This window comes from Halichoerus grypus, chromosome 3 (assembly GCF_964656455.1).
Source record: "Halichoerus grypus chromosome 3, mHalGry1.hap1.1, whole genome shotgun sequence".
In the NCBI taxonomy this organism is placed as follows: Eukaryota; Metazoa; Chordata; class Mammalia; order Carnivora; family Phocidae; genus Halichoerus; species Halichoerus grypus.
Genome location: NC_135714.1, coordinates 80264583 through 80279035, shown reverse-complemented (window position 1 = coordinate 80279035; position 14453 = coordinate 80264583). Strand labels below are relative to the sequence as shown.

The window sequence follows — 14453 nt, the reverse complement described above, 5'->3', positions numbered from 1 at the left end:
ATAATGTCTCCTGAGGCAAGGGAGATAAAACCAAAAGTAAACTATTGGGACTACATCAAAATAAAAAACTTCTGCACAGTAAAGGAAACAATCAACAAAACTAAAAGGCAATGTACTAAATGGGAGAAGATACTTGCAAATGACATATCCAATAAAGGGTTGGTATCCAAAATATATAAAGAACTGGTACAACTTAATACCCAAAAAACAAATCATCCAATTAAAAACTGCAGAAGACACAAATACATATTTCTCCAAAAAAGACATTCAGATGGACAACAGACATAAGATGCTCAACATCACTCATCATCAGAGAAATGCAAATCAAAACTACAATAAGATATTGCTTCACACCTATCAGAAAGGCTAAAATCGAAAACACAAGAAACAAGTGTTGGTGAGGATGCAGAGAAAGGGGAACCCTCTTGCATTATTTGTGGGAATGCAAATTGGTGCAGCCATTGTGAAAAACAGTATGGAGTTTCCTCAAGAAATTAAACATAGAACTACCCTACAATCTAGGAATCACACTACTGGGTATTTACCCAAAGAAATATAAAAACACTAATTCAAAAGGACACATTCACCTTTATGTTTACTGCAGCTTTATTTACAATAGCCAAACTATGGAAGCAGCCTAAATGTCCATCAATAGATGAATGGATAAAGAAGAAGTGGTATATATTTACAATGGAATATTATTCAGCCATAAAAAGAGAATGAAATCTTGCCATTTGCAACAACATGGATGGAGCTAGTGTATAATACTAAAGCAAATAAGTCAGTCAGAGAAAGACAAATACCACATGATCTTACTCATATGTGGAATTTAAGAAACAAAACAAATGAGCAGGGGAAAAAAAGAAAAAAGAGAGACAGACCAAGACACAGACTCTTAACTACAGAGAACAAGTTGATGGGTTACCAGAGGGGAGGTGGGTTGGGGGATGAGGGAAGTAGGGGAGGAGGATTAAAGAGTATACTCATCATGATTAAAAATACAAAATAAAATGAAAAAAATTGGGATTTAAAAACTGATTAGGAGCTATGAATATAAGCAGTCTTGTTAACTACAAGATTATCTGTAAGGACGGTCAGATGGCCTTTGTGTCTAAGTATCTTCATGTTCTACAGGCCAAATGGGATAATAACATTGGGGTTCTCAACATCAGTGTATCTATTTTCACTTGAACTATTTTTGGAATGGTACTCTGGTACCTGTTACTTCAAGTTAGTCTGATGTCCCCAGACTACAAGTTTTCTATTTTTAGCCTTTCTAGAGACTAAATACAGTCTTGTGCTTACATGGGAAGGGGTAGTTACTATAAAGTGTGGGAAGGGGCTTCCTGGCAGTAATGACCTCCCCACGAGAACATGCCCCTTACGAAGGACCACTTCCACCCACCCCAGAAGAGGACAAGGGGAAGCACAAGAAGTGCTTGGCGCAGAGCCTCAACGCCTACTTCATGGACGTGAAGCTCCCAGGATGCTACAACATCACCAGTTTTTAGCCACACAAAAAGGCTAGTTCTGTGTGTTGGCTGCTCCCCTGTCCTCTGCCAGCCCACAGGAGGAAAAGCAAGGCTTACAGAAAGATGCTCCTTCAGATGGAAGCAGCACTAAAATCACCCTGAATCAGTTGAGTGGGAAACTCTCAATAAACACATTTTGGATAAAATAAATTGAAATAAAATGAAATAAAATAAAATAAAACTCTGGAAAGGGAATGAGATTTTAATACCACCAAATTCTGATCCTTCTGAAGGTTCCAAAAAGCAAACTGGTTACTTCTTGGCTTTCTAATCCAGGATTTACACATCAAAGTTTTGCTAAATTAGTTACTGCTTGTCTTTCTTCCCAGGTCCTAAAATATTTTTGTGTCATCTCCTCTCCCTTTTTTCTTTTCCCCTTTCCTTATGGATTTAAACCTTTAAAAAAGTATCCCTTTACTGTAGTGTTAGTTTCCAGAAAGAAGTGAAATTAAATACAAGTTTTTATTCTAACATCTCTACCCCTAAATCCTAATATTTTAAGCAGAGAATTTTCTTTATAAAAGATTTTGGAGCCAAATAAAAAGGAAGTCCTATAAACTAGGACTCAAAGAGAACAAAAAGGCACAGCTGCATTTTCCTTTTTGTCCCCAATTCTGTAATAGATTGCACTTAAATTATTTTATATTTTGTCTTTATCATCTTTTGTGAGAAAAACCACAAAAATTTCTGCTGTTTAACATTTTTATTAATAAATTTGACTAAAAGTAACTCTAGCATATAGTGATATGCCATATGCATAGTAAGTAATATAAATGTGATGGGAACTTGGTATTTACCTATGTCAATAATAATAATGCTTTGTGGATTTCTTAACTTATTGCAATAAAACACACACTGGAAAGAGGAAAAGTATTCTGGAGCATATATATTCAATTTCAGTGTTGATGTATAACCTAGCTATTACATGGACATAAAAGACTCATGATATAAACTCTAAAAGTCTTAGTATGTAAAGGAATATTTCTTTTATCCTTTCATCCTCCAATTGGGATAAAGGCAGTAACAGCTGGAAAGAGACTATGAAATTGGACTAATTGGGTATATATCCATCTTTTAATACAGACTAGGGAGAGGAGGCTGAATTGAGGTGGTCTATGCACTCTCCCAAAGAAATCCTGATGCCTTAACATAAGCAACTCACATTTAATGGTGTTTATGTTTCTGTTACCAAGATTAGGACATTATCAGGGATTATAGCATGATTTCTGTTTTATTTCTACAAAGTATACCAGACACAAATTCCTACAATCCATTTTAATAATGGAAAACAGTATCTTGTAAAACAATGAATGAATCTTCTTTCATTCTTGGTCTTACGTGAATTTATGAAAATAAGATAGTATGAAAAAAAAGAAAAGCAGGAGAGGATAGAAAACAAAGACATTCATAAATACCAGGAGATGACCCACTGAATAAGAATGACTTTTAACACTGTGCATCAACTGTACTAAAAAAAACAACAAAAAAACCCCCAAAGTTCCAGTCTCATGAAAAGAAATTCAATCTAAACATGCTGCTGTTCTTTAAAAAAAAAACAAACAACAAAACTGACTTTTAAAAATTAGCTCGTGTTGCTGTTTTTTTACAAGAAAAAAAAGACTTAAAAATTAGCTCTGATAAATAATCTCTATTCATTTAAATTTGAAGCATTTAAAGTCTAAGCTAAAGAAAGTACTGAGATCAAGATTTTAATGTGTAGTATGTAAGAACACGAGCTCTCAGAAAATCCAAGGTTAGAGTCCTGGTGCTTCTGTTTATTTATAAAATGGGTATAGTTAATAGAATTAATTTGTTTGTTTTAGCTATTATATTTAGTTATGACAAAAAATCCCCTTATGGGGACAGTGAAATGTCCCCATAATACAAAATTTATTATGAACGTGGTCGTGGGATAGATTCAGACCAGGAGTTGTAACTTTATAAAGAATCACAGGAAGGAAGATCAGAAAGAAGAGAGTACTATTAAGAATATAGAGAAAAATAAAACAGAGAAAAGAGACAGGGGTGCTGGAGTCATCAGTTCTCTTCTCTGTTATGACTGAGCTGTGTTTCCAGTATTGGTCTGTTTCTGTCTGCCTTCTGATTTTCAAGGGTTTCTCATAATTTTTTCTAATGCTGTTATAAATATATTATTATGAAAAAGTCCTCTATCATTTTTTTTTAAAGATTTTATTTATTTATTTGACAGCGAGAGAGGGAACACAAGCAGGGGGAGTGGGAGAGGGAGAAGCAGGCTTCCCGCCAAGCAGGGAGCGCGATGCGGGGCTTGATCCCAGGACCCTGGGATCATGACTTGAGCCAAAGGCAGACACTTAACGACTGAGTCACCCAGGAGCCCCAGTCCTCTATCATTTTTAGGGATTTTCTAAAAAGGGGGAAAAACCTTAGTCTGTTAGGTTCCTTTTTAACCTATAAACAATTTATATAAAATGTAATAAATTAATAATCCTTTATTTTTGTCCTAGAAATACAATACTTGATTTCAAGACCATCTCTCATTTAAGCATACTAAAGTCAAGTGGAGATCATTTTAAATATTCAACTCTATTAAATAATATACAAGTGGAAACTTTAAACATTGATAAATAAAACAATGAGGGAAGCAAAGGAGCTCCAATTATAAACAATATAATCATAGATATAATTGGACCTACTTTTTTTTAAACACTGAAGTATCTACAATGCTTCAAAAAAATAATCTACATGGATCTCCAGGTTGTTAACATCTATAGGAAAAGTTATTGTAAGTACATTAATAAGTTAATTACATTTGTGGTTCATGACTAGGACTTACCCAGTTCTGCTAAGTTGCCAAATGCAACAAGACACATTTCTGTAAGAGCTGCATTTTGGCAATGGATGCCCAATAATTTCACTAAGGTAGGTATAACACCCATATTGATAAGCTGAGCTTGAAGGGAATCTGTAAAAAACAAACAAACAAAAGTGTTTATGTATCAAATGAACATGAGTAAGAAGAAAGCACCTCTTATTCTCCCTATTGCAAACTCAATACTATTTCAATTACAGTAAATAAGATTAAGTCCATCCATACAATTGGCTGAAAAATCTTAAAACATTAGTTCACAAGAGTTCTGAATCTTTTCAACGACTAAAAGAAATTTAGAAATGAACTCAAATAACATGTCAAAACATAATTAAAAAAAAAAAAAACAGGGTCGTATACCTTTGTAGAGTAGGCTTTAAAAATTTATAAATAATTAAACATTACCATTGCTAGTTATGTGAAAAGGTTAGATAAAGTAATATTTGTATTATAGGAAAGCAGAATATACGAAAAGCATAGAAAAACAAATTTAATAAAGACCAAGAGAAGACAGAATCTTAGAATCCTTTAAAAACAGCTGCTTCATAATAAAGAATGAAAAATATATATAATACACAAAAATCATTTTGATTATTTGTAGCAGAATGTTCTTCGATGACTGCTAGGAAGGAAAGTAGTTTTTACAAGGAAAAAATGTGTTACTTAAAATATTTTTCTTTTCAAAGTTTTAGTAAGAGCGACAAGCATCTTAGTAAAGAAAAGAAAATTTGGCTTGAGAAGTAAAGAGAATGAGATCAGTATGCTTTGTCATCATTGCTTGCCTTCATTTTCTAAGAAACTGATTAGTTTTAAAGTACTTAACAGGCCTTGGATTTCCACAATGGCTCTTCATGAACAAATTATGACAGAATACCTGTAGCAAAGCTGAAGGTAAATAAACCAAATGAAAATCAAAAGTACTGCCTCTTACAAAATGCTAAGAAAGATATAAACACTTACATGCCTATGTAAAACACTATTACTATTAATAACTTTCATCCAAAGATACAGGAATGCTTTCAAAATTCTGTTTCCTTTGAAAATTATATGCCATTTTTCAAGCTAATAATGTTCTCCAAATTCTTTTTAAAGTTACCTACTGGGAATCTAAAGATAAAAATCCCATTTATTACAAACACATTTTCCTTAGAGCATGCATCCTTTGACAGTTTGCTTACTAATCTCTTCATCACTCTTTCTAGTTCTTAATCAATTGATAAGGAGGTGGTTGGGTGATTATCAGATAAGAACAAGAAGGCGGGTTGAGCTGCCTCACATTCCAGTTGATTATATGCCTGGCGGTCTTTGTAGTCAATTTTTCCTGCTTTTAGAATAAAGTATCAAGGGATAGCCAACCGAGGCTTATCACCCTGAAAACTGATGAGTGGGTAATTACGCATACTATCTGGTTCAATTGGGGGGGGCCTATAACCAAAACAAGAAAATAGGCCTGGGAAAAAGGGAAGTTTACATTTAGAGTTCAAAGAGTCTAAAACAATTTCAAATTTTGCAATGGAATTATGAAATCTGTTCCAAAAAGAGACAGAAATAAAAGAATATATTCAACTAAATGATTTGTTCTTATGCCTTTAATGTTAAATATTTTTTCTTACTATACAATTCAGCAATTGATGAATGATTCACAATATCTGTATTATCTTATAAGCAAATTACTTATGTTAAAAGGTATAGTGTTATGTGTTTTATCGGCAGAATACCTGTATTATGGTTATAGTATTTTTAATGATCATGCACCAATAAGCTTTCCAAGTCAGAAATTATTTTGATTACTTACCAGTAAAGTTCCTTATTATTGGATCACCTTTGCAGATCTTTGTTCTTTAGCAGTATTTTTAAATTTCATTTATTTATTTACTCATTTTGACTACCTCTTCAAATACTGCAGAGCTGTTGAATCATTAAGTTTCAGGTATGTAAGCGTGAGCACTAGCGCATGCATTGAGTGTGAGTCAAACTCCACTATATGTCTGCATATATGTAAGCATCACACACACCCCCTCAGTACTGTTGGCACAAACTATAAAAATCCAACAGTCCAGGGACATCAGAGAAATAACAAATTTTATGGAGATAACTCAACAGGAGAATACCACTTAGAAGATGATGTTCTTCATATTCTCCTAACTTGGCATCTCTACCACTTCCTTGGACTGCTTTTAAGGTATTATAAATTTTGGTTCCAGGGAAATGAGGGACAAAAAAAATAGGAAATGTTGCATAGTTTCATAAAATCTTTGGCATACAAATTGAAGCAGGAATATTTGAAATTGTGGTAAATCAGGAGAAAAAAGAAGTATAGCCCAACGGCATTTGGTGTGAATCACCCTAATTCATGAAAATCACTTTCCTTTGGGAAAATGTGTTTTAAAGCTACCCAGGAGCCAAATTAATTGTATACTCACATACAACACACATACCACACACAAGTAAAGAGAAAAATTATATAGTCATCCAATGGACATACTCATTTTTGATCACTTGGGTGCTTTCTTTTATATCCATCTCTATGAGGCTAACTAAAACAAAAATTACACTCAAATAACTCTAAAGTCTGTTCATATCAATTGCAGGCAAGTCATTCTCCTTGGATAATGAAGGCCCAGATGAGGAAAAAAACTTTACTCAAACAGACTGATACAAATTTTCATTTCAAGATAAGCAGGCATCCTAGAACATGGTTCTCAAAATGGGGTCCCCAAAACCCTTTCAGAGGATCACAAAACCAAAACTACATTCATAAAAATACTAAGATTTTATATGCCTTTTGTACTGTACTGATATTTACACAATGGTGCAGAAACAGTGGTGGGTAAAACTGCTGGGGCTTTATTATCAATCTAGTCAGTGGCACCAACTTCTGTTGGTGGTCATCATATTCTGCCCCATCACACATTCACAGTAAAATAAATGCTATTCTTCTGTGCAATTTTTTTAATTTTGCAATTTTTTTTTTTAAGTAGGCTCCACACCAACATGAGGCTTGAACTCACGACTCTGAGATCAAGAGTCACATGCTCTACAGACTGAGCCAGTCAGATGCCTCAGCAATATTTTTAATTTTGAAAAGTTATTTTTCATAAAAATACATGGTAATGTGAGTTATTATTTTAAATGCAATATTAAATAATTTTTAAAATTGTCTCCATTTTAATTTCTAATATGGTAAATATTGATAGAGATAGCCCATATTTATAAACAAAAATTCTATAGGGTCTTCTTCAATTTTTAAGTGTCTAAAAGAGTCCTGAGACCAAAAGTTTAAGAACCACTGCCAAAGGATTACCTAACTTCTATAGGAGATGGAAAACAAAACAAAACAGAACATGGAATAGAGATTCTGAAATTCAATGATGTGCTTGGCAGATGAAATAACAGGAAAAGAAATAAAAATTAAAAGCATGGTAGGAATCCTAGATTTTGGTGTTTGGATATTTTGAGCAAAATTACATTAAGCACCTGCACATTTTATTTTGCTTATTTGAGCAGAAACTCTACTTAAGCCTAGGAGAATATTCCATGGTTGGGTCTGTTGGCCTATTTCAGTTACAACTTAGTATGTTATCAATAGTTTTTTTTTGGAGGGGTAGGGCTAAGTAGGGGTCCTGTTTGTGTGGAATAAATTGGTATTAATTCTTACTGCTGGAAACAAATGATTAAGTTTAATCACTTTTTCTTATTGCCCAAAGAAAGCTTGTGAGTGGATTTCAAAGGATGGTAGGTGATACTCATTATGGATGGTATCAGGAGTATGACTTTTAAATCAGAGACTAACTGGAAGACATTCTTAGAACCAGATATAGTTCACATTCTCTAGAATTGAAAAAGTGAAACAGTGCAGGACTGAGAATTTTTGCATCCTTCAATGAATACCAGCAACTCCAGGGGAATGTTTATCAGAGCTCAACAAACACAATTCACAAAATGCAACCCAGGCTTGTACACAGCAAACACTTATGTGTGAAAGACAGTCTTTAGACAGCACAATGTCATAAATGTCTGAAGACTTTTAAAGATTGCTCCTGACACACATCACAGACAAATACTGACCAAAATACAGAATTACAAAATATCAAGATGACACAGGCCCTACATGATCTATGGGGAGGAAGAGGAAGAAAGGCACTGAGGGGGTGCAATACAGATGCATATACAAAGAGATATAAGGCAATCAACGCATGCGCTGGTGTGAACACTTACCTACCTACATTTGAATTTCAATGGTTCCAAGTTCTTCAGGTCACACTCATGGAAACTCCAAAGAATGGAGATCTGGAGAGAAGATCTTAAGTTGAAGAACCTTTTTCCCCCTGAGTTTTAAGTTTAATGTTTAAAACATTGGTATAGATTATAGGTCCAGAAAAGAATCCCAGTAACTCAACTGAAGTTACGTTGATCAATTACTATAAAGAATAAGTTTAAGAAGACTGCAACACATGTTTACCTTATTCATAAGAAAAGGCCCTTATAGACAATATTATAAGATTATTAAGCTTATCAGTAAATAGGACTTAATGATGAAACTGTCAAAAAAAGATATACACAATTCAAAATACATAGTCTCTACATTAGTATATATATATAGTATGTATACTATTCATACTATAAGGAGTACAATATTCCTATTTACAGGCTTGCATAAAAAACCATCTACAATCAAGTGAATTATATACAGTTGAAACAATAAACACAAGCAAACATAAATCTTGATGAATTGTAATACAAATTAGATAAAAGCCATTTGGGCATAATAAAGACTGAAGAAAATTGCCCCTGACTAATGGCATATATATATATATATATATATATATATACACTTCCAAAAAAGGACACAAAAATTAAAAATGATGTAAAACAGTGAATAGAAATGTTAAGTTTAAACAAGTTGTAGTGGATTAAATAGTGAAAAGTAAACTGACTTTACAGCTGCCAAGAGGATGATTCGTAGTTAAAAACTTTATACATCCACATGTGCATGTACACAGTTTTCAGTTACTTATTACTTAATATCTTTTTGTTTGGTCAGGAAAGTGGAGAACTTTTATCTAAACCTAGTATTGAGCATTTAAAAGTAAAAATATTTACATATGTTTAAAATTAACTTCAAATCAAGTATTTTAAAAGCCCTCTTTAAACAAAACATGCATTATGTGTTCTACACCCAGATTATCCCTATAATTTGAACCCCAGGTTATACATTTTAATGACAAATAGTAATTTCAATGAAAAAAAAAGAGAGAGAGAACCAAGATTCATTAGCACTGAGAATACTGGAGGTTTAAAACAACACATGTACACAATTCTTGTTTTCTAACCGTTAAAAAATAGAAAAGAATTCAAAAGTTTCTTCTGAAAATAAGAGTCTCTACAAGAGCAAAATCTTCCTTTTGTAAAAGTTTTAGAGATAATGACAGAATTACGAGTGAGCATAATGTAAAACAATAGCAAAAAAAAAAAACCCCAAAGCAAAATCACAAGAGAAAGGAAAAATGTTTTATTATCCTTAAGATACCTACCCATATACTGTTCTCAACCCAATGACACTTAGAGTGATTATGTCTTAATCTAGTAGATAATTTTTTCCCCCTGGGCTCACTTCAGGTTAAATTACTACTACAGATCAGCTCTTGTAATGAATACTGCTACAAAGGAAATTTCTACAGATGTGTCTACTCTGATTAAAGGAAACTCTATGCTTTCATCTCAGAAAGAAACTGGTCTTTTAAAGATTAAGACTTTTTTGTTTGTTTGTTTTCTTTTAAGAGGACTACTGCCAGCCATTGCTTAAGCAGCTCTTAGTGGGAGAAATATATCCTGTCTCTGCTCTCAAATAGCATTGCTGAAAGAAAGGCCATATCCATGGATGCATTAATTTAAGCCTACATTTTTGCACAGCAAATTAAGCTCAGTGCCATGTTAATGTACATCTCAACATGTATACCTTACAAACATATAGAATTTAAAAACATAAAAATTCTTTGTTTTACAGAAGGATTTACTGGCTTAAAAAAAAGAAAACAAATAATACTAGTTATCCTGGAGCATTACTATTATTAATTTAAAATTACATGGAAATTCTTTGCAACACACAAACTATGTTAATAAGATACATTACATAACCAAAAGATTTCTGATTTCTGGCCAATCCCCATTTTTCAAACAGTATTTACTTAAAAAATTTTCATTTAACAAAATATAGGCAGTTTGGTCTTAACTGGATTTTACTTGCAGTTAGAAGACAGGATTACTAATTTTTATACAAGTGATTCTACATATGATACTTCTCTGCCTTGAGTTTTTCTCTGAATGGCTATTTTAAGTAGTCCACATTGAAGATGGACTGATAGGTGGCCAAAATCCATTATTCATCTCTGGCTTTAGCCTTAGCTCTTGGAAGGCCAAACATCTGAATACTTACTTCAGTGTCATTTCTGGCACCTACAAACCTGTACATGATCAATAATCATGGGCTTGATACCATCACGTTTCAACTGGTGTAGTAACATCAATAATAAAAACAAGGCCTAGTTTTCAGTTTTACTGTTACTATCTAAATATTCATTTTTAAATTTAGGTAAGCATTCCATATATAGAGAAAATCTCCCTATGTGCTTCATATGCAGAAATTCTGTCAGTTGAAATGTAAATGTACATTTATATTGCAATACTTAGAATGTGACAATAACTAATGATGGTGAACAAACTATACAAATGTAAAAATTAAATCAAGGCAGAAAAATAGAGATCAGATTACCTATCCTCTTTAGAATTTACAACATAAAATAAAATAAATGTTAGGAGCTGTTTTTAATTTTTAGTTACTTAATTTCATTCAGGCCATGAATCTTCCAAAAAGAAGTCCAAATTGGGAATTCTTTATATCTAGTGATGATGAATTAAAATCAGAAAGCCAACCCTGCCACCTCAAATTTTTACTATGAGGAAAATCTTGAAAATAATATTCAATAACATCTATGATTAATTATCTTCAATCCAGACATAAAGCAAATAAAGAAAGAAAAACATGTTAGAGAATAAGGAACCCCAAACATATTTTGCTGCTCTATTGCCTTCAGTTAAAATTTGGTATCTATTTAGTATCACAATGCTATATGCACCACCATAATCTGATTTTAAGAAAATCTAGGAAGCTGAAAATGCTAAGTATTGTTTCTGTAATATAATGCCAAACTTTAAATCATTAATGAAAAAACTGTAACAATCATTTCATTTTTTTGTCATAAAATTTCAGATTCTTGCATTCAGAAGTTCATTCTGTAATGGTCAAAGCTAAATATTAATGCCACTACTTGACCATGTGGAATTACACCAAATGTGCATTTTGTACACTTCTACTAAAATCCAAGTTCTTAGCTTATCCATTAAGTAACAGCATTATTATAGCAGTTTTTTGGAAGGATTATGATGAAAAGCTAAGCTAGTCTTATAGGTCAAATTTAATAGACCAAATTAAAGGAGGCACAAGAACAACTAACCGTTCTGTCATTCAGTAAAACAATTTGTTTAAAATGACATTTGTAGCAGAACTTCTTGAGCGCAACCTGGCTAAGTAAATTCGAATGCTGTTAGACAAACAGTAAAAATTCAGAAATTTTTTACAAAGAGAAAACAGTAAATAAAGAATTACCAATATATGTTTTTAAATCCTAAAAACTTCTCAGCTGCACGATAAAAGTCTTTTAACACAATTTGTTTAACACACTAGAGTACTTTAATTTGACGAACTAGGCTTCAAAAGATGCAAACTTAAAAGCACATCTCCCAGGCCTTTTAAACAAGGGAAAAAAATGAACAGAAAATACACTGAAATGATATATTGGAAAATTAATACAATTATGGGAAAAAATAAGTTACAAAGAAAAAATTTTACATTTTGATTTTTTTTACCTTAAAGTTAGGCAAAAAGTTTTTAGTATTTAGGAATTATATGTAATTATTAATTAGCTTGTACCCATAGTAAATAAACTGTGGAAATAGTTCCTCACTTATGCAAAGCAAATCATTTTCTAAACATCTAATATCTAGGAAGTATTCTTTCTTACCTGTAATAAAGTAATACCAAAACATAAAAATAAACAAGTAGCTCAGGCGAAAGTGCTTTTTAGTTTTTCATCAGGATTATTCCTTATTAATTTCTATTCTTCCTATTTTAAGTATGAAGAAAAAGTAAGCCAAGTTACAAGACTGAGGTCACCAGAAAAACAAATAATAGTTTGATTAAAATTGTGAAATTGTTGCTATTGGTTGAAATGAAGGTAGCAGCTAAAATTAATTACATATTAAGTAATCTTTAAGTTACAGAGAAAATACTTTACAGGCCTATTTTAAACAACTGAATTTATGTACTGGGCTGAATACTTAATTTCAATTGTTACGCTCCAGGTAATAAACCCATGCCTTTGAGTTGCATTTCCTCAACCACAGATGGCCTCCCTTCAAACAGTTCAGTTATCATGAGTCTATACAGCAAATAAACGTGAGAATTATTATAAGAGTATCCCAGAGAGATTTTAGGAGCCATAAAAAAAGAGAAATTTGTCTTTCAATAATAGGGAGCTATTAAGATACTAGAGAAAAATGAGCTCTATTTGAAAAATCATACATATAAAATTAAATATAGATCACATGTATACATATATCATATCCTCAAACTGATATCCCAAATTCATGTTCCTCATATATCTATCTATATATATATGACATATATAAGTTACATGAAGAAGCGAGTCATAAACTGTGTATATTATGTTAATCATTTTAGAAGGAAACCGATTTTTCCTTTCTTGATGGCATGTTTATTTCTTCTATTTTTCTCTCTTATGGCACAGCTTATATAAAACAAGTAACTTTAGTCCTTACTTTAGTGCTTACCATCAATAATTTTCTTAAGAATTATAACAGACTTCTCCCTGTATTTTATTACTCTAGCATAGGTATATTAAGAAAAAAATTAAATTCTTAATTACAGAGTTTTCCAAGAGATATTTACTGATTAATCATGGTCATCACGGTTATTACATATTACATGTAAGATAATAAAAATGGTGACCATCACTAGATTCCTGAACAAGGTGTTAAATAACTCTGGTGCTTTGCTTTTGATTACTGGTTTGTTTCCATTCAAATTGCAGTCAACTTTCAAGTATACATGTGCAGATTTTTTGTTTGTGGATCACCTATGGTAAATTTTTCGCACCATCATCAGGATGTTTTCAGTGCCACTTTCTGCTACTACAATGAACATGAATAGGGAATATCAAGTAATATAGTGGCCAAGAGGTTGTAATGCTTCTAAATTAATAAAGGAAATACATTCCAAAAATCCATTTTTCTTCCAAGTACTGATTTTGTTAATAAAAAAATTTTAGACAATACTAAATATCCAGAAGTCAATAAATATTTGCCAAACTTCTACTATAGGCTAAAACGGTGTTGTTTGAAAATAGATCTGAACAAAATTTTTAGCCTTCGCTGCTATGTCTTGGCATTGGGCAACCAAAGCTAGAAAAAAAGATACCCAAGAAACTAATGAGATAAAAATATCTGTAATAATAGGTCTGAGTTTCTTGTTTATAGGGTAAGTAATAAATAGATGAAGAAAATATAGGAAGTTCAGCATATTTCCTAAAAACTGAGTATCAAACTGTCAACATGCTTTGCTCTAACCACAACTGTCAAACACTCAGACTATTTTGGAGAGCCACAGAATTGAAGAGTGCTTTTCTGCCATGTGAAAAATAGGTATGATTTTTCCCAAAAGGATAAATTTTAAATGATTTTTATTGAAAAAAAATTTTTGTCTTATTCTATTTAAACATGATTTTATTTATATAATATTATGGATACAACTTCTCTGGCTAAGCAATTATAACTTTCTCTATTCAGATATTCCACACTTACCAGTTTGGGTATAAAAAATTGTAATTGCTTCACAAATGGGGAAATAAAAGAATATACCCAGCTCATAGCTTAAAAGTGTACATTCCAGAGCTGGTTCAAAAATTATAAAACTCATGAACCTTGAGTTTTATATA

The 14453-nt window shown here is 32.2% G+C and overlaps 1 protein-coding gene across 4 annotated transcripts in view; it reads right to left on the bottom strand.

The window, feature by feature from the left end:
- Window positions 1–14453, bottom strand: part of RAP1GDS1 (Rap1 GTPase-GDP dissociation stimulator 1) — a 157967-nt gene that overhangs the window by 38636 nt on the left and 104878 nt on the right. For all 4 annotated transcript variants that reach the window (XM_036089491.2, XM_036089492.2, XM_036089493.2 and 1 more), the window contains one exon: window positions 4348–4476. In XM_036089491.2, coding sequence (XP_035945384.1) covers window positions 4348–4476 — 129 coding nt within the window. The remainder of the gene's footprint in view (window positions 1–4347; window positions 4477–14453) is intronic.